This window comes from Ruditapes philippinarum, unplaced genomic scaffold, assembly GCF_026571515.1.
Source record: "Ruditapes philippinarum isolate M1 unplaced genomic scaffold, ASM2657151v2 ctg149_1_1_1_1, whole genome shotgun sequence".
In the NCBI taxonomy this organism is placed as follows: domain Eukaryota; kingdom Metazoa; phylum Mollusca; class Bivalvia; order Venerida; family Veneridae; genus Ruditapes; species Ruditapes philippinarum.
This window is the reverse complement of record NW_026859317.1, coordinates 323,479-350,067: the sequence shown is the minus strand read 5'-3', so window position 1 is coordinate 350,067 and position 26,589 is coordinate 323,479. Positions and strand designations below refer to the sequence as shown.

General features: G+C 29.1%; 2 protein-coding genes and 1 long non-coding RNA gene across 4 annotated transcripts in view; all 3 read right to left on the bottom strand.

The window, feature by feature from the left end:
* Nucleotides 1–25,600, bottom strand: part of LOC132756055 (fibroblast growth factor receptor 1-like) — a 152,217-nt gene extending 126,617 nt beyond the window's left edge. The window contains exons 1-6 of one of the 2 annotated variants that reach the window (XM_060747028.1): nucleotides 25,226–25,600; nucleotides 22,439–22,516; nucleotides 22,067–22,147; nucleotides 21,454–21,525; nucleotides 20,878–20,949; nucleotides 20,252–20,323 (exon numbers count right to left, since the gene is read on the bottom strand). In XM_060747028.1, the coding sequence (XP_060603011.1) occupies nucleotides 20,252–20,323; nucleotides 20,878–20,949; nucleotides 21,454–21,525; nucleotides 22,067–22,147; nucleotides 22,439–22,516; nucleotides 25,226–25,338 (488 nt within the window). In that variant the 5' untranslated portion in view covers nucleotides 25,339–25,600. The remainder of the gene's footprint in view (nucleotides 1–20,251; nucleotides 20,324–20,877; nucleotides 20,950–21,453; nucleotides 21,526–22,066; nucleotides 22,148–22,438; nucleotides 22,517–25,225) is intronic. The other variant, XM_060747032.1, reaches the window with a different exon arrangement.
* On the bottom strand, nucleotides 1,714–12,449 carry LOC132756056 (fibroblast growth factor receptor 3-like). Its single transcript, XM_060747033.1, has 10 exons — nucleotides 10,884–12,449; nucleotides 10,392–10,518; nucleotides 9,858–9,971; nucleotides 9,277–9,397; nucleotides 8,306–8,416; nucleotides 7,599–7,798; nucleotides 7,017–7,139; nucleotides 5,647–5,855; nucleotides 4,646–4,751; nucleotides 1,714–3,181 (listed from the first exon to the last, which is right to left on the bottom strand). Exons 3-10 carry the CDS (start codon nucleotides 9,969–9,971, stop codon nucleotides 3,146–3,148), a joined length of 1,020 nt encoding a protein of 339 aa, XP_060603016.1. The 5' UTR covers nucleotides 10,392–10,518; nucleotides 10,884–12,449; the 3' UTR covers nucleotides 1,714–3,145.
* LOC132756057 (uncharacterized) lies at nucleotides 12,743–13,712 on the bottom strand. Its single transcript, XR_009629280.1, has 3 exons — nucleotides 13,643–13,712; nucleotides 13,307–13,375; nucleotides 12,743–12,793 (listed from the first exon to the last, which is right to left on the bottom strand). It is a non-coding gene; the product is annotated as an uncharacterized LOC132756057 (long non-coding RNA).
* Nucleotides 25,601–26,589: the final 989 nt, after the last annotated feature.

Sequence of the window (26,589 nt, the reverse complement as noted above, 5' to 3'; positions counted from 1 at the left end):
TCGTGCCCTTGTAGGTAATTGTCTTGCTTTAAACATTTGTACCTTTGTTATGGGCATTGAGTTTACTTGTATATGTATCAACATGATCATTTCTGTGTTTTACTTATTTCACCCTTTGTAACCATAAAAGGTTGTAAAACCATATAAAGTATTAATCAAAAGAACAATCAGCATTACTTGACATATCCTTTGGTCAACACTAGCTACTAAATACACTTTAACCCTTGTGTTGAAATTAACATAAGTAAAAAAGAAACATTCCAATTAGGCCCCAAGATTTTATCCAATATCGAGTTTTAAACATTCAAATTTGAAACAGTTAACAGTCGGATTTGGTATAATTTGGATCCATACATAAACTTATTATTACTAACACTAAAGAAAATTTTTAAGTTACCGCTTTTATCAATGTCGGACGTCAGGTATACTTTCAGAAAAATCCACCGTTTCAAACCATAACCGTACTTATTATACAATGATGTATTGTTAGCAACATGCGCAAAAAATTAAGCAAAACCCAGGTCTTAATTTCATACAAAAAGTTATCCTACGTTTGCCATCCTTGTTCAAATATTATCCTAATTTCTATGTAGTAATATGCCATACAAATTGAAAGCTAGATCGAGCGTCAATCAAAAGCAGCGTTAGGAGAGGAGAGGGTCCTACAACCGCTTGGGGCTCCGTTTTTTTGGCTAATGTTCTACATTGAACTAGGGAATTTTTAAATTGCGGTTTGTTGGAAGTTTTTTATTTCATTATTTTTTTGTCTTTTCGAAAGTCTGAAAAATTGTATACTGTAATTAAATCTTTTGAAAATGTCGTATTTAATGATCAAATGCAAAGGGTTATGAAATAAGTATTATGATGTTTTGGGTTTAATGAAATTGCAAAAAAAACCCTTTACCCCATAAAAAGAAAAATTTAATTTTTTAAAAAAAATCCCAAAATACCGGAATTTTAATGATTTTTTGTTTTTTTTTGGTTACTGGGGGTTTTAAGGTTTTACAATGCCCAACTTTTATTTGGACAAAACCGCGTTTTGACACCATATTGTTTTTAAAAACATTTTAAAAGCCCATGGAAAAAAAACAAAAGCCCATTTTTTGGACAGGGGAACAAATTCATTGAAAAGGTTTTAAATGGGTTTTGTTTTGTTTTTTCCTTCAGATGGAAATTCATCTTACCTTATTTTGAAGAATGTTAAAAATAACTTTTTGTAACGACAGATCTAACTTTTCCGGATTGTTCAATGAATTTCTTAGTCAAAATGCCAACTTACTTTCGTTATTATTTTTTAAACGGCCCCCTTTGTAAATACAGGATAAAACGCCCATGGGCTTCTTTTTTTGAAATGTTGACTAAAGTTTTTTTTTAGAAAAAATTGGGGATTAATTTGTTACTAAAGTTTGTAAAGACTAACAACTTTAAACTTCTCCTGGTTTGGAAACATAATTTGGGTTTATTAAAAAAAAAATTCTCAAGGGCTGTTTTTAAAACACAGGATTAAAATTGTTTATAGAATTTTCTTTTGTGGTTTTGGGAAAATTAAGTGAATTACGCTGTTAATTTGACTAAAAAGTAAATGTTTTTTAGCTTGATCGATATCCTAGATGGTATTTGGGAAGAGAAAACTTGTTTTCGACATGGATAAAAGCAAATGCTTTCCTGCTTCAGCATAGAGACTTTCTACTGCTGATGTTCGAAGCAATGATACAAATACAATTTAAACTTTTAAGTATAAATCTTACCCTATCCATCCTATGAAGGAATCAACGTGTTCATATTTAAACAAAAATCAAAAAAGATAGTGTATATTTCTAAAAAAATTTCTTCAACTTCATAAAATATTGTATTTGTCCAAAATGTAATAGACTGCACAAGTATTTTGCTAAAAGACTGCTTGTTTCCAAAATTTGGAAAAATATGTCTAATTAAAAACACTTGTTCGACACAAGTACGTTTTTAAAAGCGGCAGTAAACAAGCATTGAAAACACACAAAAGTTTATGTTGGATTCTCAAAATTAAACCTCTCTTTAAACTTTTGATTTCACCATATATTTCATATTATTTTTGTTGGAATTTTAAAACAAGAAAACAAAATACTACAAAGGGCCAAACTGAATGTATAACACATTTGACATCTACATTCCTATATCTCCTAGTGAAACAATGGATCGGAAATAAACAAAGACAATTCTAAAGGACAACGGATAAGCTGTGCATGCGTGCGTGTATGCAATTTTGTAATAATCCAATCATTAATTTAGAGACGCAACACTTCAATAACTCAACAAACAAACTTATCTATTAAACCGAATCGGTTAAGTTTCAATTCCTTTGATTTTTTTGCACACTCACCAAAGCTGACATTTGTAACTGTAATGTGAAGTCGCTGTAATGCCTCGTCCGCGTTCAGTCTCACTGTGGTTTTATAATATTTAAGTTTGAAATCAGTGTTCGATAAACAAATGAAAATGTTGACATTAATTTTATATTTATTCATAACCATTGCGCTATTTCCTACTTTTTAATATCAAGTTAGTTATCTCTCTAAATCAATTTTTAAAACTCGGATAAGAAATATTATTGCCGCCAATAATAAAAAAAATCATTTGAATTTCTTATGAATCGTCTTTTAAGTCAGCTGTTACTTAGGCTATAACTTGACCTAAGCTGTCGTCGTTTCGTCAATGTATAGGTGTCAATATGACCACTTTTTGCGGTGTCAAGTTGAACTATATATTTCAACAGATTGACAATAATAATGGTGACTGACCAATACTTGATTATAGAAATAGTTAGAATTAAATATGAAATCATTTACACTTGGTTAAACTGCGTTGAATAAATTTTTAATTCAATCATTCTTAATTAATGGCTTTAAAGACTAATACTCAGCATACGTGTACAATAACCTGGCTATAGCACGTTATTGCAGGTCATTCTTGAAGGCTATTAGGCTCTTCATCTGTTTTGCTTGTGACAGTAAATTTTGTATCATGGACTTGTGCTCTTGTCAATTGATAACACTAGAAGATTTTTAAAATTCGTCTTTGTGCAAGGTTTTCCTTATGTTATTTTATTTGTTATACTCTCACTCGAAGGATAAGGTTTATACTAGAACAGTATTAGAAGCACGTCTTTTTATTCCTCGTCCGCTTTGCTTATTTCCATGTACTCCTGAAATAATAATTTTATGCAATTTTCTAAAATTATTCACTTTAATTTGAATCATCGTTTAAATTTGTAATTTCATTTAAAAATAAACATGAACTTATGAAAGTGACAAATACCTCTGCTTTCAGCTAGATTTCCTAATACAAGAACCGCCACAAGCAGAAGCCACACTTTTACCAATTACAAAACCAAAGTAAAGGCTTTTATAAGGTATTTAATAGGTCAATATCATAGCTCAATAACTCGGTTTAAAGTTTGGTCAAAGTATAAACCAAATGATCAATAAATTCCAATGTCATCACAAATTTTATTTATTAAAATCATGTAAGTCAATGCAAGTTAAGATCTTAGTCATTTCTGACAAAGAAGTGTGGTTTCATCCAACATGTTGCTGTGTCTGAATATCAATAAATCTGTCCATAAATTACAAGATTCTACAGCATTTATTGTTTCTTATGGTTATCTTAAAATCCAGGCCATATTTGAATTTCCTCACATGGCGGCTATAAACCTTTTACCCCATGAGCATATTGTAAAAAATGGCCGTTTTCATTGAAAAGCCTCCTGTTACAAGTTCAAACTGCTATGTAACTATGAAAAATGTTTCAATACTGATGAAACTTGGCACAAAGACCAAGTTGGACTAGACCATCCCCTCTGTAAGAGCATGCTCAATCGTAAATTTCCTGTTACCAAGGCATCGGGGGACGTCTCAAATTTGCAAAAAATCACTATTTTGCATTGTTTTTTCTCTCAAATCTTATTTCAAAGTGCTGCAACTTATCAATGAATTGAGATAGAAAAGGCTTTTCAGCGTCAGTTACTAGTTACCATAAGAACGATATGAGGCCATTTTTAACCTCTCACATGTCCAAAATTTTCTTGACGATGAGGGGGACTACCGCTCCCAATCAAACCCCCAAACAGAAGGGGGCACATCCCCCTTCTGGCAAACTCCCTGATGTACCATTTTGATGGGGGGTGGCGCCGATAAAGTGATCACTCTTTTTAACAACAATTCTCAAACGAAAAAAAGTGTTTGGGGCCTAAATAGGGCATTTTTTCACTGTTTGAGGCCTCAAAAAGAGGGGCTCAAAAAGCCTTCAAAACACGTCTATATGACGGAAAATGTTAAACAAGCAAAATTCAATAACTTGACAGTGACAATCAATGTCATTATAACCTCAAGGGTATCGTTGAGTTTCTTAGCATAATGGTTTTATGCTATAGTAAGTTTTAATTTTACCAAGTATGAATAAAATTGTCCATAAATAAAAGACTTATCCGGTTATATTTTTCTAAATTTGAAAAATTTTCAACGACTATATCAATAGATATTTTATCCATGCTTTATTCTAAGCACTGAAAATCAGTGACATGTTGAGGGGAGAACTAAATTTGCCAGCTTAGTGAATTTTAATGATTTTTATCAACAAGCAATAGTGGGATAATACAGAAATGACTCGCCTTCTGTGCAACTGTTTGAATCAATTTATCAAATGTTTCCAGTAAGGTTTCAAATCCTGGTCTATTCTCCGGCAGAAAGCTCCAACATTGTTCCATTATACTGTATCTGAAAAATAATATGTAAAACCTTACAAAGGTCTACACATGTTTGACATTACGTATTAGTTTCCAATTTTAGATAAAATTACATGAAAACTCTGGAAAGAGAGTGATCCCTCGGAAGCATTAATCACAACAAAATTACAAGAGAATTGCAGACTCGGTTTGATTGAGTCTGTACATGAGGGATAATGAATACGTGCAACATCCCTCACGCCCCCTAGCACCAGCTTGAGCGGTACTTAATTCTCAACACTTAATAGTGCTGGCATCGATGATCCCGAAGGACCAGAAAATATAACAACACTGAAGTGAAGTACGGGGCAACATTTTACAGCTGCCACACGGCACTTGACACCTGCTGTTCTAAAGTTCAAAAGTCACAAGAGCAGTTCAACCTTTGATGAATACGTTTGATTAATCTGATTAGCGTTCGCCACAGCGCCCGCCAGTCCCTTATAGAAAATGTTGCATTATTAAAAGGGTGTAGTTTAGGGTGACAAATATGCTGCATAAAAGTAATTTCATGTTGGTTCATTCTATTAGGTTCTATCCCGAAGGAGATTTAGCAGAGTATTTCAATTGATTCATATGGATATTTGTAAGTGAAAAGAATTATTAGATTAAAAATTAAAAACGAAAAGTTCCTGAACAAAAAAATAATACCTCTCAATTTAACGGTCAGTAACATAGATAAAATCGTAAATGCACTCCTAGCTTTCTTAGAAATATTTACACCTCATTATTGATATATAAGTACATTTTGTTATTATTCTAAAAACAAATACATGATTATGCTGCCGATTACAGACAGTTTTTGAAAGCTTTACAAAGTATTGATCATATTTTGAAAACCACGAATAGAGATAACAAATTATTCCTTTATGTAATAATTTTCTTACATATAATCAGGGCAAAGTGGTGGTGGGGGCATGATGTAGTTATTCCTGTACATATCAAGTAGCAAATCCGGTGGTATTCCAGGGTAAGGACCGGCTCCTAGAGTAACAATTTCCCATAATAAAATACCAAACGACCAAATATCACTTTTACAGGTGTATCTACCGCTGGATAACGATTCGGGACTCATCCATTTATACGGCATTCTTCCCTAAAAAAAGTTGTTCATATAAAGATATTTCGCAATTTTCATGTAACTTTAAATAAATTACACTGTATTGTTTGAATCTATTGTAGGCACAAACTAACTACGATTTAAGTTTATTTATTGATGAAAACAATTCTTATTGTTTCAAACTAAGTATTTCAGTAATTTTATCTTGGAATAGTGCATCCGATCACTGTCAAGCATTCTTCAAAACAACATCCCGAGAGCTATTTATTTAAAAAAAAATAAAAGATCGGGAGACGAATCGTCAGCATTATTAATTTAAATATAGACAGCAGACCGATAGATTAGATGTATCGAGGGGTTACCTTATTGTTTATGTATTTCATCGTCGGCAAATTTCATTTTCATCTTAATTCTTTTAATTTCACAATTATATTAAACGATTTACATGTAAGCTTTAGAAAAAACTGAAGGTCGCTTTTAGCCTCAAGTAAAGATATCTCATCCATTTGCTTTTGAATTTACCCTTTATTCACAATGTGAAAAACAAAACACTTTAATTTCACTTTGATATAACACTTTCATTCTAGTTCACTGGACTTACAAATGAAATCCAAAAAAAATTCTAATCTTATATACGAAGTGCTGTCTTTTATATAAGTATATATTCATTTGTCTTAAGTAAAAATTCTGATACACGATTCACCTTGTATTTAAATATTACCATCATCAGAAAAGGGTCTAAGTTAATCTTCCCGCAATAAGCAATTTAAATGTACTGATTTAGGAACTTAACTTTTACACGTTGCTGAGACAAGCTATATTGGTTAATAAAACGGTTATCAAAATTATTTATAGGGAACAATCAATTACATTTCATACAAATTAAATGATTAAATTTTCGTAACATTAATTATCATTTGCTACCTGACGATTAAAGAAGACATCATTTTGAATGTATGGCAAATAATAACGGTTGTATGTTATTCTTTTTGTACTCGATCCATAACATTTGCAATGCAGAACAATATTTAGGCTTCGGAATAAAACGTCGATCTTGGAGTAGTATCAATATCTTATAAGGCAAGGATTGGATTAAGCCTAGTATCATATGTAACTAATTATTTGCAAGTGAATATAATTGATTATATATGTTAAAATAAAACAATGTGTAAGCTTTAATGTGAAATAAATACTTACGTTTGAATTTTGATAATAGTAACCATTCTCATAAACATCTCGTGACAAACCAAAGTCTGATATCTTCGCTACATAATCAGATGATAGAAGAATATTTCTTCCGGCAAGGTCTCGATGAACAATCTGAAGACATTAATCATTCATAAAGAGGAATGGAATTTAAGGCAGAACAAAGCATTAGATGACAATGACAATATTTCGGCCTTGTTTTATACTTTACAAATTTACAAAGAATAGTATGTGCATATCAATTGATATATCGATCATTTGCATTCAACAACTTTATAAAGATATGGTTATAACATTTATAATTATAGACAGTTTGCATGTAATGTTTTCATTTTTCCATAAGTATGATATACATATCAAGAATATAATTGATACAGAGCTATTACATCATTGCCACTTCAGTTTTAGTAATAATAAATATAAAGATAGAAATCCAACCATCATGAAAGTTAAGGTTTGTGATCATGAATGATTTATGAAATTATGATTAAACATGAAGGCTGAACAAGCATGTTTTATTTCAGTTATATGTCACATTAAATGTTTTCAAAATTCCATCGCAAAATTTGTTACCTTTAATCTCGAAAGAAACTCCATACCCTTTGCTATGTTCCACATATAAAGAAACAAACGGGGCTGTGTGTTCTGTAAATATGCCTTCCACTCAGAAGAGTCGAGGTTCTGTATAACTTTAGAATTTATCTGATCTAACCATTTAAGATGAGCGAGTAAGTCGCCGTTGTCTGCAAACTCTAAAACCATTATCAAAGATCCTGCAATGTTAAAGTCTTGTGTTAATTTTACATAATAATATTCATAAATATTATTGTAATTCGGGTGGCCTAGAGTTTCATACGTATAAAAATATTCAACTGCTGCTTATGGTTAACAAAGTTATTGTTTGAATTTTTGATTTTGAAAAAGAATATTTCCAATAGAAATGTATGTAAGAAATCAATCTGTATATTTTCTATAGAGCAAATTTAGCATCTACAAAATCATTGATAATCATTGCTAAACGATAAAAACCTGTCTTAAAATAGAAACATAGCATTTTGTCCTGATCTTGTTATTCAGTTTACTTGATTATCCATTAACGGGGACATTAAATGTAACAACTCATTTGAGCAAACAAAACTGTTAGACCAAAACGTTATGAAATCAAGGTATTTTTTGCTTTTTATACATTTTATACACATATTTCATTACATAAATCCTTGAAGAATAAAAAGTGGTGTATAAGAGTAAAAGCAGTAAGTATGTAAACGTATGTTACATACCATCTATTTCTCCTGTTCCAAAAACCTGTATAATATTTGGATGTTTTCCTATGCTACTTAAAGTTCTATATTCTGTTGAAAACGTTTCTGTGTCTTCTGTCTTTGCATTTTCTTAGTGATATAAAAAGAAGCTTATTTAGAATATATCAATATTGAAAATGGAAGCGGGCAAATATGATAGGGAAACTATACAGTTTATAAGCTGTTACTAGACGACGATTGCGGGAATATGCACACATCGTATGGTGAAGCACATTTTAATATGAACTTGATATATTAGATAAAATACTTAAAGTTATAGCAGGGAAAAGTACTAGTTTAGACAAGACTAGATTCAATAGAAAATGTTTATAATGTAGCAAAATTACCATGTGATAATTATTTTTGACAAAATTAAATATGATTTCGTGCCTACTTGACTCAACCTTTTCCAGAACAAACAACAAACAATCGTTATGATATGAGAAATTCGATAAAAGCGGTAAATCAGCAAGAAATACGTTATACAATAATTTCCCTCATTTTTCCGACTGCATGACGTTAATAGAACAACGTGATTTTGGCTTTTATCTAAATTTAACGAATCTTATTTCAGCTTCTATGTTGTTCATGTTTACTTTCGTGCGTTTTCCCCGCTGACAAAGGGACATCGTTCTATTTATCTGAGATTGTATTTTACAGTTTTAGTTTGTTTTCAAATGTCTTATCGGTGTGTCGTAAACATGTTAGTTTCAGGTAGTGAACACGTATTGCCTGTACCGTACTTGTGTTATCATAATAATATGTCGCAGCCTATGTTTTAATTGAAAAATTAATTTGTGTCAACTAAGAAAAGACAATAAATATTATTAAATAATTTTTTTTTATTATTGAGTGTTGTTAAAATAAGTCTTTGAAAAAAGCTTCGAATGTTTGTCGTTCATATAAATTAAAATAAGACAAAACAGAAACTTAAAGCATACATTCAGTACCTCTTATCTTTTTTACAGCAACTTTCTTCCATTTAGAGTCAGCATCCGCTACAAATCCATCAAATACATTACCAAAAGCCCCTCTACCGATAAGTTTACCGAGACGAAGTTTTCCACATAACTTTTTTTAAAGATAAATACAAATGTCTTTTATAAAAGTGTATATTAAACACTACTATAATTTACCATATAGAGTATTTACAGAGTTAAAAAAAAGTCAAATTGTTGCAAAGATGTAGGCTGAACATCAAAACTTGTATGGGTGTATCTTACTTTAATGTCTTTACATCAGAATGAACAGTACTTAACGTGTCTATTCAAAATTTATAAAATATCTAAGATATGGAAAAAAACAGTCTATATATCAGCTTTATTGTCATATAAATCTATTGTGTAGAAATGCAACACTAAAAGCGACCTCTTAGTCACATTTTTCCGTATTACATTCAAATTTGTTAGTGACATATATATTAACGGAGGTGTTGATTAAGTCAATATATTTGGCTTTCTAGGTAAATGATAAAATATAGGAGATTATTATTTGAAAGAATTTTTTTTAAAATATAAAGGAATTATATAACCTTGATCTCATTGTCATTTGGTCCAATAATATTTTGTAAAGTACTCGAAGAAATGCTAACTTCGGCAGTGTCTGCAACAGATCTTGGTCTGTAATACTGACCATTCAATATCATCTGAAATTGATCAGGTACAAAATTTATACAAAAATGTTAGATTTAAAAAATAATTAGAATAATTAAATGCTTAACGAATTTTACTTTGAGATAACGATAGCATTTTAGCATATTAGATACCGATTTTATATTGTTTTCTTTGAATTTTGAGTAACCAAAAATATGTATTCATTTAGCATATTAGCTGAAGTTGAAATTCCTTACTCAATAATGTTACATTTTAGTATACAAAATGATAGGAATTCGATATATGTCTGACTGTAAAGTCACGTGTCCTGATTGGTTCTATATGCACCAAAGAGAAAGAAGCAGTCACAAAAAATAAAACGTGGTGAAGTGAAGTGTATCCTGTTTCATAATTTTGATGTACGCCCTCATTTGTTCTCAAGCAAATAGAAACATAATCATTTAAAAACATACTTGTATTGGTTTCTTCAGTTTTTTTAGTTCTGTTCTTGCAGAAGTACAGTAAAACACCGATGATGAATCCAAACAGAACCAGTAAAGCTGGCAAAATTATAGCTACAAAATCTATACCAAATAATGCCTGAAATAAAATAACCAGATAATACAGTTTCTTATAGTTTCTTATATGAAATTTTACCATCATTATTGTCTATTTACTCGTGTGATCCATACAAAAAATAAGAGTATATATTATAAGTTACAACATTCTTCTCTTGTAGACCATACGGATGGTTATCAAAGCACGGGTTTAAAAATTATATTGCATTATGTCTAAGATCTCTAAATCATATACGTATATCTTCACATTTATCTAATATAGAGAAATGTCTGAAATTAATTTGAAAGGCATAATATTTTATTTAAATCAAGTATTCTTATATCTACTATACAATGCTTTGTGCGAACACCTTACATTATTTTAAAATCAATGTAGTACAGTCATACCTTCTATCTTAACTTTATCCTGAACACATTCAATGTCATTCACGTTAAATTCATTCATGCCAATATTTTCTGGTGTTGTGCAATTCAGATTTTCTGAAAACGATCCCTTCTGACTGAATGATATTAACCAAATAAGATCACAATCGCAATGCCATGGATTACCCCCTAACCACCTATATGAAACAATATAAATGTATTCAATATATTAAACATATCACTGCCAAGATTGTCGAATATAGCTCAATTATGTCAAGTTATTTAAATTCAATATATAAATCACTATTTGTGTTGTTGAAAATGCCTATATTGATGAAAATGCAAAAAGCTTTATATTGTAGCGTTTAGAAACATTTTGCATTACATTTTGATAAATTTAGAATTATAATTTTTTGTTTAATCAGAAAAAGAACTATTGATATTCCTCTTCAGTGTTCGTATTCCATTACCAATTTTATGTTATTTAATAATAATTATTTTATTGAATTGGTTACATTATCATGTTGATTTATTTCAATAATGGCCAATAATGGTTGGCTTTTATGTATTTTCTGATTAAAAAGTTGAAAGTAAAAAAATCAGAAATCAACAGAAACTGTTGACATTCTAAAATGATGTTTTATACAATAAAGAGGGCAAACGCAAAAAGAAGGTAGATACCAGACAAAATTTGGATACTTTAATAACGTGTACATAGGCATTTTCCAGACAGACTTATGGATAAGTGCCATTGTTAGATCAAATGTGTATTGGGAGTTAAACCAAATAAAACACAATAAAGCACAATATATTTAATTCCAAGATTACATCAGACAAATTAAGGCCACAATGAAATTTAGAACGACGGTTATATTATAATAAAAAGGGAAATCTTACATATGGAACGTTCTGTTGTTCTTCAGCAGACTCGATATTTGCCCTGGTAAAGTTGTCAGCTGGTTTCCACATATATGTCTTGACAGACAAAATAAATCAAATAAGAAACACCAAACACTTTTAACTTTTGGAAACAAAATACCAAGATAGAGAAAATATTTCAAAGAAAATGAAAAAGTTCAGTAATCAATATAAGTATGAAGAACAAGGAAAACAATTTAAAAATCATTTCAGAAGATACAATCTATGTTAAAAGTTCGCTTTGGCATTTAAAAACTTCCAGACAGATTGGGATAAACTCACACCTTTGAAAACAGATTTATGAACATTATGATACACTTTTGCTATCTACTAGGTCTAAAGAAAAAGAATTTGAAATTATAATTCTAATAAAAGTTCAACCAGATGTTCGATGGATTTTTTTGGCATGTATTTTATTCAATTCAAGTTCAAAACTATCATTTTTCCATAATTTTATACAAACCTGTAATCGAACGTTCATTGACAAACTTTCTATATTAACAAATTAAACACATTTTATGTTCCTATGTTTGTTGCTGTTGTTTAGCTGATATCGCAAATAAAAGTTCAGTTATATTATTATTCTCGTAGAACGTTAATAAAGTTTGGTTATCACTTAACTTACTTTTGTTGAAATATTTTGACACATTTTTAGCATTACATCAAAATCAGTATAGATATAGAAAAATAGATTTAAATTTTTTTAAAACCGTGCAAAATGTATCGGGTTCATTAAAATTATGTGAATAAAAGAACAAATTTTAAAGTCTCCCTTTTTAAATTTAAAATTAGAAAGTTTTTTATTTTTTGAGAAATGTTTTTGAAAAATGGTTTTTTAAAAAAGGTGGAAAAGGAAAAATTTTCTCGAGAAGTATAAAAAAACCCAAAAACGAAAATTTGAAAATTTTAAAAAGAAAAAGGTTTGGTCTGGCCATTTAATTACAGTTCCCCTTTGGTTTAAAGCAAAAACAGATAACTTCTGGCTTACACTCTTCAATCTGTTGTGTCTAATATCGCTATATATATAAATAAGAAAAATAATAGTCATTTTGTTCTATGGTGTTAATTTAAAAATATAAAGCAAATATAAAACTAACTAAACATAATGTGACCGACTAAAGATAAAACATTATTTAGCTCATATTGGTCGAAAATTTAGATATACATGTAGATAACGATTTTAATTCACTTTTACAGATGATTACAACCATAAATCATGGTATATAGAAAGTTATATGAAGATCTATGAAAGTACATGAATACATCTTATTTGTATAATGTGTATGTAAAAAACGAGTGTTTATAGATAAATAACTAAAATAAACCATTTTATTCTACTTGCTGTTTGTAATATACAGCAGACAAAGGTTATGTAAGGTGCTGATAGAAACAGATATACACGCTGATATAAAAGTACAAAAGCAGACGACACCTGTTTTGATTTCATAGAAAATATCAGAAAATATTTGTTAAATGTAAATACATTATTTAATTTAGTTTGAATGAGATAGCGGAAATATCGAACTCACAGACTGTAGATGTGTGGAAAATGCTCAATTTTGGAGGAAATCATGGTGATGTTGTTGTATGCAAGATGCCTAAAATATAAAATTTAAAGCAATGCAACCCTACTTAAGTACTTAATTAATGGAGTGATATTACATGATTTGTTTATGTTTGATAAGTACTTTATAAGATCTTTGTTTCATTTCGAACATTTTGTCCAATATACCTGATTTTTATATTTCTAGTAACTGGCGCAAATATTTATTCCAACTAATTCATTGAAAGAAACTTTTTTGTAACGTTTAACTGTATGTAGAAACATAACAATTGGAATTGACAGTATGTGTGTTTATATTTACCAATATTTTATAGGAGAATTTCTGAAGGCTTTATAAGGAACGTCCCCGGAGGTTATTGTGATCAAAGTATCTGTAAAACATAAGTAAATACATGACATCAAATTATATTGAAATTTGTGGAACTGAAAGACAATAATTTAAATATTTATAATTAAATATAGACAAGATCATTGAATGAGAATATTAATGATTTTACTGAAAATGATAAAAAGAGTAACAGATTTTATTTTATACTTACAAAACATCAAGTTTGGGTAACTTTATAAAAGCATTTGAAAGATATGAAGATTAATCCATTGCTCTCAAGAGAACTGAAAATAAAATGTAATGGCTAATAGCAACGTAGACTTATCATTCTTCATGGGAAATTTCTGTGATATTCGCTTGTTTACGGTCCCATCAGAAATGTATACGGACGATTTTTCGATAAGTCTGTTCGTATCAAGAAAATTACTCTTAAATCAATATTTCATATTTTTCTCAATATTTCATTATTCAGTTATATTTATATTGATTGATTGATTGATTGATTAATATAGAACACTCAACTATCGTACATATAGGTCAAAGTCTTGATGAAAAAGAAAGGAAAAATTAAGCGTTTGAAACATTTTTTATGACTCAAAATCGGTATTTTCGATCCTTGTCCTTCGGCACGACATCTTGTTGTGAGTGCATGTCTTTTTTTGGTATTTTGAGTTCTATCCATGTTGGGGTTTTTTTCTAGACGGATGGTTCCAGTATTCCTCAGCTGTATACTATTTATTCAAAAAGGAACGACTTTCACATCCGGTTCCGTTGATGGCGGACGTATTGAAAAATAACGGTGTGAAAATTCATGAAAATGGATATTTTCTAGTGTTTTAAAGCTAATAGGGAGGAAAAATCTGTAATGAATTAAAAGTCGCTACTTGGAACTGTCATAATTGTAAAGCTGTAAATGAAAGTATATGTTTTTGGACGAAATGTAAGGTGTTTTTTCTGTATCGATTTCTTTGTTTACGAATTGTTGTATTGGAAAAATTTGTTACTAGTTTGTATTACGTACCTGGGGTCAAAAAGTGGTAGTTCACTCATCTACGCTCGACGAATTTTTCACCTATACTGCACAGAATTAAAAGCGGATCATATATACTGTGTTTCATTGTGATTCTTGTGTATGATGTGTTCAACATCAACGCCAATTGTTTATGGTTGCAATAAACGTAACTTATCTGATCTGTCTTCACCTGAGGATTGCAACGATTTAAAGAAGAACCGATTTGACATCTCAACAAGTGACAACTCTGTGACATTTAATTATACAATCGATTCAATTAAATCAATGGCTTCTCCACAAAGTGAAAAGCTAAAGGTAGCCTCAGTGGATATTGACGCCATTTCTGCTATCGTAAAAGAATCCATTACTGTTAATATGGAATCTGTTATAAAAGGCATGGTCGAGTCCATTACAAACGGCATTGTTTCTAATCTGTCTGGTCGAATTGAGCATCTTGAAGCAAGTAATAAAGCTCTTTGTTCTGAAAATAACATTCTGTCTGAGCGTGTTAAATAGTTAGAAATTCAATTGGACGCTTCAGAGCAATACAGCAGACGCAATAATTTACGCATCTCTGGCGTACCCGAGTCTGTCTCTGACGAACATGAAAATACAGATGATGTTGTCATGAAGATATTCAATGATTTGGGTACAAATGTCAATATAAATGATATTGATCGCTGTCACAGAACGGGTCCATTAAAGAGTAATGGTAAACCACGCGCTATACTTGTCAAGTTTGCGACCTACCGCGCTCGGCAGAAGATCTACACAATGCGTAAAGAACTCCGGTCAAAGGGTCACAATATGGTTTTCTTTAATGAAGATCTAACAAAGCAGCGCTCAGAATTGTTGTTTCATGCAAGAAGGCTAACTCAGGCTGGCTCAATTGACAGTGCTTGGTCTTCAGATGGAAATGTGCTTATCAAAGTCACAAGAAACGGTTCAACTAATATAAAACGCATCTCTTCTATAGACGAACTGAAACAGTATAAATCATATGCTGATGTTGTTAGTTTTAAATAAGTGAAAGACGCGCTATTTTAGTAGTGTAGTGTGACAATTTTTCATCGGATTTATAGAGCCGTTATATACCACGTTAAATCACGTGTCCAATACAAAGTGAAATAAACGGTTAATTATCACTGTAACAGTGTACCGTTAAATATTGTGCATGTAATCAATTCAAACTACCTTATCTACCTGCTGTTTAAGTTGAAACTTGATTATATTTTAAATGGTAATGAGTAAAGAACTAAAAGAATTAAAATTAGGAGAATAAAATAAGTTGATGATATTAATAGTCTTACTATGATCGCTTAAAATAATACACATGAATATGAAGTTTTCTGGCTGTTAGTCTAGAAAATTGAACGCGTGATGTGTATGACTGTATACTAGATAAGGCTATATTTTATCAATATAAATACAATTTAAAAAAAAAACAAACAAACAAACAAACAAACTTAGACTACTTAATATGGAACTTTTTGAATGTTTTTTATGATTATATTCCTTTCTTATTATTTTCCCCTTTAAATATCTTATCCAATTATAAGTAAACATGCTAGTATTTTAGTACTGTAACAATTCAAGCTGGGAATATCAATGTAAGGTCAGTTGGAGGTAGATGGATGAGTCTTGTAGGTGTGGATTGACCTTATCACTTGACAAAATCCATCTTGAACTTCATCTGTTTGTTTTTTTTGTTTTTTTTTTGTTTTTGTTCCCTTATTCTAAATTTTAGGTGATAAAATATAATAATCATAAAAACACATAGTATAAGTTGTTTATATTGTCCTCTGCTTTGGACATGAATTTATGTTTATGTTTATAAATAGTGTATAAATTATGTGTTTTGTATCTTAAATAATATTATTAGAAATGACTTTTAACATGTGGTTTTGTGTCCATCGATCATTTCTTGTTTTTTCGTTTTCGGACAAGACTGTTTTCTATATGGACAAACTTAAAATAAAAAGCACATATGTTTGCAATTTTGTAATATACACTTGTTATTTTGTATAATATCTTACTCTTGCTTTTTGTTGTCTTTTTTTTTGTTCTCAGTATACTTTTGAAATGTTAACTTATATACTTTTTACTGTTGTCATTAAAATATAAATAGCTTAAACATCTTAATAGTATTGAATACTATCAAACTATAATATTTCACTTTGACCTTTGTCAATATAATCTGAATAAACATATGTATTTCAGAACTATCATATACTTCCGAAGATACTTTTTACGTTTCACTGTTGTCATTTACATCTAAATAATCTAATAAGTATAATTCTTAAGTATTGAATACTGTCAAAATATAGTGCTTAATGTTTGACTGTTGTCATTAAAATCTAAATAAGCAAGCATAAGTAATTCAAAGGCATGGACTTCTGTTTGATTTTTTTTTAAAGTTTGTAGCTTGTCAGTAAAATCCAAGTAATCATATGAACTTAACGGTTGGCAAATATAAGCTAATTTACTTTATGTAAATGTTCATCGATAGCTGTTATCTTTTGTATATTAAACTTTTAGTTCAAGAACATTCTTGTTTAATTATCGTAAAAAACAAAGGTCTTTGAATAATATCATTATTTTTTTACGTAAGACTTTAGTTCATGGTGTAAATTGACTGTTATCTACAGTAATGTAGAATTTTTGTTGTCAAAAACGTACTTTTTTAAACTTGTAGATAAAGCAACAAATAGAACACAAACTTTACATTAAATAATTGATTTCATCGATAGCTATTAACTTTTGCATATAAAACTTTGATTTCAAAACGTTCTTGTTTAATGATTTTGATAAGCACAGGTCTTTGAATAATGTCGATTTATTTTCTCTACGTAAGACTTGTTGGTTCATGATGTAAAATGACTGTTGTCTACTTACATTTAGAAATTTTGGTGTTAAAAAACGAAAATGACTATAATTGTCTATAAATCTAAAATGTATGTTGACTTCACAAATGATTGTTGACTATATAATGTTATACGACTGTTGGCTATCAATTTAAAAATGATTATCGACTACATAATGTTATATGACTGTTGTCTTTTATATTAGAAATTAATTTATATATGAGTATTAATGAATAATTTAATTTTACTTAATTTTTCATTAAGTATAGATTAAGTATGAATAACTGCAATGAATAAAGCTCTTTAAAAGCTGACTTTTGTTAAAAAATATTCATATTTAAAGATACATATTTTTAATTTGATTTTTTAAAGAAAATATTTCATTGTACTAAGAATTAATTAAATATCAATTAAACAATAGCTTTCAAAGACTTTTCATGATCATAAAGCAAGAAAAAGTCACGAAATATAACCATATTCATCGATTGCAAGACTGATATGAATTTTTAAGATACTTTCAGGTATTTTATATAATAATTTTATAATTTCAAATTATAAATTGTTAAATTATATCATTAAGAAAAAAAATTTTAGTTTCAAGATATCGTTAAAATATCCTCCATATGCTGATAAACTTCTATCAGATATGTCTTTGTATAATTTTTTATGTACCATTTCGCTTCTTTTGTTTTTTGTAATAGCTTACTTATTCATATTCATTCATTTTCTAATTTTTTTACTGTTTGCTTGGCTGTTAATGCGAGAAATACGTTCATGTAAACACAATTATTATTTTTCTTTTAATCCGCCATGACTAAGGCCTGTAATAAATCTTTCAAACCTCTTCCAATTTATAACACTTCCTTCAAATTTTCGCTTTCCGTTCATTTTTTCTTCTTGGAACGGAATCCAAATCAATTGAAGCAAATGAGATTATATTTTCTGCAGTTCATAAATATATCAAACTAAGTAAGAGGTTCGAAACATGATTTATTAATACATCTTGTACTCATTATCACAGTCGTTTTTCTTTACCATTAAATTTGTATTCTCCAGAACCAGCCAAAGCAAGTCAGTTCTTAATGTGCTAGGATAACGTTATATTTACAACTAATTCCCCCAATTTATTATATATGTCTGAATATGTATGTATCCTTCAGGGTTTTTTTTTTTCTCTAACATATGTATATCTAATATATGTATATGAATTCATACACATTGTCTCAGTAGATTGATGCCATCACTTTGTTGTTAATTCAAAATAGAGTCGGAGAAGAACTATATAAGATTTTATATCTTTCGTTCTAATCCATTTCATCATTGTATATATTGAATTATTGTATATTATGAACTGTGTATGATTATGAATAAAATATGTTTAAACTAAAAAGGAACAAGTTGCATGCTTTTAATGTTGTCCTTTGACAGCTTATATGTGATAAGCAGGTTTCATAACCTCTGATCCTTCTTTTAAAAGTCTATCTTATTTAGTTTCGTCCATTGTTTTCTCGTTTATGTCAAGCGCATATTTTTACTTTGGGACAATATACCGTTTTTTTGGAATGGCACAAATAGAGGTTCAATGATTACCTAATATGAAGACATCTGCGGATGTTTCGAAATTCAAAATCGTGCAATTACCACTACCGGCTTAATCAAACAGAGCCTGACACGTTTTCAATTTTGACGTGTTGAGCTTTCTTTAGGAAATCTGTTTTGTTTGTTTTTTCTCTATTGAAAATTCATTTTTTACAATAAGTACGTTTAGCCATTGTTAACCCGTAATTTTACCTGTTCAGTATCAATTGGGAATATGTTCGGGAGTAGCTCGTATTTTACCAGTGCAATTGCCCGTTAGTCATGATGACAACAACTAGCCAAAGGCCGAAAAACAGAAAATAACTCAGAATATCTTACCCTGATGCACAATCATAATTCAATAATCAATAAGTATTTTAGCCTGAATTTCTTTTCTTTTTTATTTATTAAGAAAAACAAACATTTTTACAACTATAATAGTGGGTCCAAGTAAATTACATTTGTCTTTGGGCTATTCTGTTTGTTGTGATACCAACTTTTGAGTCCCTTATTGGTTTTAAAACAATAACCACAAAGCTGTTAGATGCGAGGCAATGAAAAAAATACATGTGTTGCTAATAAATTTTACAAACTTAAGGTAAGACTTTTGACGGTATGATATAGACACTTAAATTTAATGTTTGAAGTAAGGTTAATAAAGAAATGATATTTTGATATTTATCGCATTGATAACTTTTGATGAACATTGGGATACGAGTCCATCAAATTATTTTCTTTAAATATGTTTATTTTCTAACTTCGTTTTGACTCACGCTCATATGAAATAAAAGAACAAATATAAGTTAAAGAATAAATGGAATAAACCAACACAATTATGTCCTGTAAAATGTATTTACAAAAATTGAACTATTAACGCATTCAACTTTTAAATTCTTAAATATAGTAAAAGTTAACCAAAGGCAGCAAATACAGCGAAGTAGAAACTATACAAATGGAAATCACGTTCGAAAAAGTCTGTGTATAAACTCTACGGATAAAAGCTACGAATAACGTATGTTATAACTGCCTTCAAACAAGACATTTTTGACTGTATATGTAATTTATGTTGCTAAACATATAAATGTTAATCCTAATTATAGCAAGGTTAAAATAAAAGTTTTTACTTACAGTTCCACCAAGGAGGGTAGATTGTTGAATGCATTGGAGGTTATTCTGGTCAGGTTGTTGTAAGATAAATTTCTATAAAAATAATTTTGTTTTAATTATCGTACAATGTACATAATAAGAGCAGCGCATAACAATAACTTATTATGTACATAAAAAAGAGAGCAAAGCAATTGTTAAAACGCACTGGTGTTGTGTGACTATATTCACCATCATATCTTCAAGTTAAGGTAATCGGAGCATGCCAGTTGTCCGGAATTATGAAATAATGGATAAGTAATAATAGGTATAAAAATGAATAAGGGTAAATAAAAAAAAATTGCAAATACTAATTAATGTATAATGTTGCACTGATGTAGAGCACTGACGTGATTGATAAAAGTAACACCACGTTACACATGAACACTACTTATTTGCAGGTTAGAGCAGGTTAAGATTAAATCCATTCGGATATGCTGGCAAATTGCTACTTCAACAGCTATATATATACGAATCTCGAAAATGTCAAATTTGTTTTGAATGATCCTATATTTTAATCATTTGCATTAATTTTTGATTTAAGGACCGGTACGACTATTAAGTGTTCAAATGAAATGGATGTAGTCTCTAACATTCTTACATCAACTTACATCGAAGTAACTTTCAGCATATTCTGAAATGAATTATCTTCCAAGTCAGTGATTGTGTTGTTTGCAAAATTTCTGAAAAGACAAAACAATGTGTCCATAAGCTATGTTTCAATTATAAGTCATTGTTGACTCTGAAATATGTGTTTTGCAATTTATTTGATATATGTAAAAGAGGTATCTTTTAACTAATTGAGAAGAGATCTTAAACATGAAATTGTATGATTGGCTTATTCGTGTTTGAGTAATGCCTGAAACGATTAAAAAGTCATTGAAGGTATGAATACTTATTAGTGAAATTATCTTTCGTTTCTAAATTAGTTAACGACTGCTTATTACGTATACGTTTGATTACACTCGTGTTTCTTTTAAAGCAAATCGAATTTGCGTTGAAAATCAAGAAATATTTCTATTACATAGTATTGTTTTCCGATAGAATTTGTTATACGTCAGAAAAATAGGTACCCCTATGATTTAAAGCTGTATCTAGACGAATGATTTTACTAAACGTTTAGAATTTCTGATTCGAAACAATAAAGGTTTAATTTTACCACCCTTTAGTTGAGAAAGATAACTTACATGATATGGACATTTGTCATGTTTGTCAAGACTCTACTTGGAATTCTCTTAAAATCACATTTGTTTACAATTCTAGAAAGATAAATGGTGACAAAAGAGAAAAAAGTACATGATTTAAACTTGTGCATGATTATTAGGCACGTCAAATTACATGTATTTATGATTGCTGGTGGAATAAAAAGTTTAATTGAAATATTCATCAAAATGAATTCATTCTTTCATTTACATAATTATTGTGATATTCCGATTACATGTAAAAAACTCAAAACCAATATGTAAAAGGCTTTCAAAAGCATTATCACAAGCATATTATTATTAAAATTATTATTATTATTATTATTATTATTTAACACTATGACACTCTTTATCATTCTCATTAAAAGTGGCGTTCTCCATTTTAACCAGATATGCAGGTAAGAATTTGCAATCGTTTCATTTATCACGTATGTGACACATGTTTGTGTCTTTTATGTAAATATAAAAACATATTTGAAATATAAATGTTGTTTTCATATAATTTGATATATTAAATATATCTCTAGTGAGTAAAGCGAAACACATATAACATTAAAATTGTTCAAAAATATTTGAAAAAACAACGTTTTTTACTTACAATACACTAGTAGTTTTTCTTACTCTTTCCGGCAATGATGATACCAGGGCCATTAAAGTAATGTTACTTTCTTGAACTGACCTAGAAAATTGAGGGAAATGTTTGCTGTTCAGTCATTGACAAAGCTTGGGTATATTAAGAATTGTACACTATGAAGTTGCTATACATGGAATTGGATTTTCAAGTGCTTTATAATGTGTTAACAATTATGTTTATTAAAAAATATAAGCAGCATAACACTATTAAGTCATCACACGGAATCACAAGGAATGATTTAAAAAAGTTAAAATGATTTCTAAAAAGTTAAAATAATTTTATATGAGAAAAAAGCACAAAATCTAATACAATTTATACATTTTCAAAAGTACATACACTCTGAAGATTAGGGGTTCCCTATCCACACAACTGTCTAAAAGTTCAAGGTCTTTGTCGTAAGCGTCATGCACGTCACTGAAATTTATATTTCTTTGAATGCTTTAGGAACTTAGCAGTAAATTAATCAAATCATTTGCCTGTTTTGGTTTGTAATGAACTATGTACTTCAATTCCATTCAGTAAAATAACATACAATTTAATAAATGTATCCAATACAAAGCAGATATACTTGAAATTTAATAACTGTCCGAAAGAGGTGCTGCAAATCATGTTTTGATATATACAGCTAAATTAAAGATTTTATACTTTTACATAAGCTTTGACTAATTTAAATGATTCAAAAATGAAACACAGAAGTCATGTTGTGGACCTACATAAACTTTGTTTTCAAATTTTAAATACGCTGAAAGTGCCTTGCTTTAATTTACACTGACATATTTCAGAAATAAACAGAAACTGTCAGAAACTAGAAAAAAGTGAAAGGGATACCGTTTATTACTTCCTTATCTAAAGCATATCTTATTATATTGTTCATTTTTAAGCCTGTTTATTTTTGTAGTAGATTAACATACTTTCTAGTTTATAACGAAATCACATTTTTCAGTTAATTTTTTAAAGAAGCCTATGTTTTATGTATAAAAAAATAAATATTAATATATCTTGAATAACTAAGAATTAGTCTTATTGAGGGATGCTGTGATGGCGGCGCTAGTGAAATCATTTGTATAAACGACAAATTAAATCTTAAGCGGTTAGGGGGCAAAATCCATCTTTATCTTAATTTATAATTTTAGTTATTTAACAAAGCACTGTATGTTTTTCACCAAAATAACTTAACTAATTAATAGAAGAATATTTCTGTGCCAACACATTGGTGAGAATTAAATCTATTTCCCCATAAAACTATTTTAAAGTAATTAACTTTCATTACAACGTCATAAACTTGAAAACTTTATTGTTGTTGTTGATGTTGTTAACACTCACTCTTGCTGATTTGCTCTGAACTAAGTTTTTTATAGTTATTGTGTGTGCTCTGTAAGACAATGATTGTTTTTACACTGGTACGATTGAATTGATGAGGATTATTTTGTAATATGTTTCCACATCAGGTAAACACTACTAATATGTTATTGATTATGTAGGTACTCAGGTGCCCTTATGTCTTATAACATTATTTAAATCTTAAATTAAATGTTAATGTTCATTAAATCAGTTACAATTTGTTTTAGAACATATGTGTCTACCAACTGTGCCGTAAAGAAACCATCTGTTTGAAAAGTAAAAGATATGACTTCCAAGGCCTACACACGATGATTTTATAAAAGAAATTAATTAGTTCAAGGTTAACCATTATGTTGATAAAATAAAAAGGTACAAATAAGAAAAATGAATAAGCGATCGATTTAATATTGGTCAATTAAAATGCATCAGTCACAAAGATACAGATTGGGTTATGACCACAAACAAGTTCTTACGCAAACTAACATGTATGTATAAATAGTTTATTTGTGTTTTTCTACAAAAACAGGTGTCTCATATTCGTTATAAATCAAAATTTCCTTTCTCCATATACCGTACTTCAGGTAAATCCACTAAGATGAAACCATTTTCTCATCCAATTTCCATTTTGTAGTGAAAAGATCATGAAGATTAGGTTATTGCTTTGAAATGAAACAGTTGAAAAACATTACACTTAAGACACATTTTGAACCTATTTTATTTTGATTTACTCTAGGAATAACTTACATAAATATTCCAACCGATATTTTCATTTAATTTATAGAATATACCATCGTAACAGAAAATAAAGTGTAGCTTTTAGCATTTTTAAGAAATAATGTCAGGTTTTACAAAATATATTTTGGATGTTGCACTCTTAACACGTTTTATATAAAAGTATCGACAAATCATTTATAATTATTCTATTAAGAAATGGTTTTTAAATAGTTAACAGTAGATGTCCGGTGTTTTTTTTTTTAATTTTTAAGCAATATGATTTTATATCGTACGTTAGTTTACAAAAGAATGTATATTTTAATAACCTAAATGGCACAGTAATACATGCCAAACGAAAAACTAAAAAAACTGTTTTTCTTATTTAAAAATGATAAATCCAATTATTTACATGACGACGTATTTATCCTAGCATGTCATATTTAGGATGTTACAAATACACGCAGTATTAATAGACTAGAATTGAAATTTTAAGCATTTTTTTTATCTATTTCATGAACAGACATAAACATAAATATCGTTTCTCTTTCACTATCCTTCGAGGGCAAAATTGTACAATCTCAATTAGCACGCTCCTATTAATTTTAAAAAAAAAAACGTTTTTATAAAAAGGTTTCATTTCAAATTACACATGGTTTAAATACCGCAGGCGAATAACTTCATAATTATGGTTTACAATGATGCTGTATTACTTCTTTTACTAATTTTGCATCAATTTTAATTACTTCAAACAGCAACCTTTAATGAATGCTTAAATCTTATTCTAACGTAACATCTTACTTAAAGTGGTATGTTATTTTTATATATATTTCAGTGATTTGTTTGTTTGTTTGTTTTGTTTTTTAAATCTGTAGGAAAAATGGATTAGTAATAATTATGTAAGTTTGTCGAGCATTATCAAAGAATACTTAAAGTTATTTCTTTGTTCCAATTTACTTCAATTCCAGAATAAAAATGAAATATTTTATACATGTCAAAGTAAATTAATTAATAAATACTACTCTGGATATTTATCAGAAACGGGCACAATTAGGCTAATTCAATACTTACATCTGGTAATTACTGATATCTCCGGGAAAATCTTTACAATTTTTCAAAATAGCGAAACTATTATCAATTGATAATAATAAAAGAAATCTAATGGTAATCCATAATTTATCCATAGTTCTTTTCACTTCCAATCATCTGCAGATATACCAGATAAATACGACGTTGGTTTGATGACAAGAAATATATACTGTAATGCCTGCAAATGTAAGCAATTTCTGTTCACCGATATCTGCGAATTGATTTCAAAACAACGATATAGAATGCTCATATAATGTAAGATATGCGCACAGAAAACAAATATTCACACTCAAAACGTAAACCATATGTAAATACCACAAAAGTGCTAATAACTACACACATACAGTATTCTGGCTGATTTGATTCACTGATTTTATGTAAGTATGATTAAATATTAGATCAATTCAATAAAATGATATTATATAATTGCATGTCTACTTTTTCTTAACTTCACGGAAATTGTATATTAACATTAAAAGCATTGCTTCGTTAGTTATTTTACCACATCCGTAAATATAATTGAGACCAGTTTTAACAAGGATTTTAATGTGTTCTATAATTTGAGCTTTACGAGGCATAGCCAATAAACCAAATGTATTTATCGACTTTACTGCATCTTTTAAAATGATAATAGAAGTACGTCTGTACCTTGAATGTTGTTTTGTCTATACTTTAAAAAGACAAACATGTACAAGTATATATGTAAATTAATCCACCTATAAAACATCCAAAACCCAGCAAAAGGAAATCTATCTGTTTAAGAGAAATATAAACAATATCAATAACAAAATATAATGATACATTCTATATAATTAGTTGTTGTTTTTTTCCCTGATGCCTGACTCTGTTTTAAGTCAATAAGCAATTGGTCTGGTTTAAATTATGCAGACGAATTATGTATCATAAGTGCAATCATACTTTCTTAGTGAACAAAGATCCTTATTTTGTTCATATTCTTCCCTAAAACATTTTACGAATTAAACAATTTTAACTTTTAAGTTTTAATCAATATACATTTTATCTGCATTTGAGAGCGTTTGAAATAGATTACGTGGTTCATAAGTCTTTAAGACTCGATATAAGTAAGTACTTTTATCGTTTATTATTATGACATGTGTATATACAGTGAGGATAAACAATGAAAAAAGAAAAAGAAAACAGAAAGTCCAATGGATCTAGAAATCGCCAAATAGAAATTATACGTGAATAATCTTACATATGAAATGGACAATAATAATTTCTGGTTTCAGTTATTTTGATAATTTCAAATGATAACTTGAAAATTTGATATTGTTTAATGAATTAACGAAGAAAAACAAACTAATTTATACAGAAACAGAATGAAA

Bases quoted from the DNA above. Each gene is read 5' to 3' on its own strand.
- LOC132756056 (XM_060747033.1), bottom strand. From the start codon at position 9,971: ATGATATTGAATGGTCAGTATTACAGACCAAGATCTGTTGCAGACACT. The intron at 7,799-8,305 runs GTATGTAACATA...TTAACATTGCAG, and splicing joins TGGAACAGGAGAAATAGATG to GATCTTTGATAATGGTTTTA. The intron at 4,752-5,646 runs GTAAGAAAATTA...ATTATTTTTCAG, and splicing joins CCACTTTGCCCTGATTATAT to ATACAGTATAATGGAACAAT.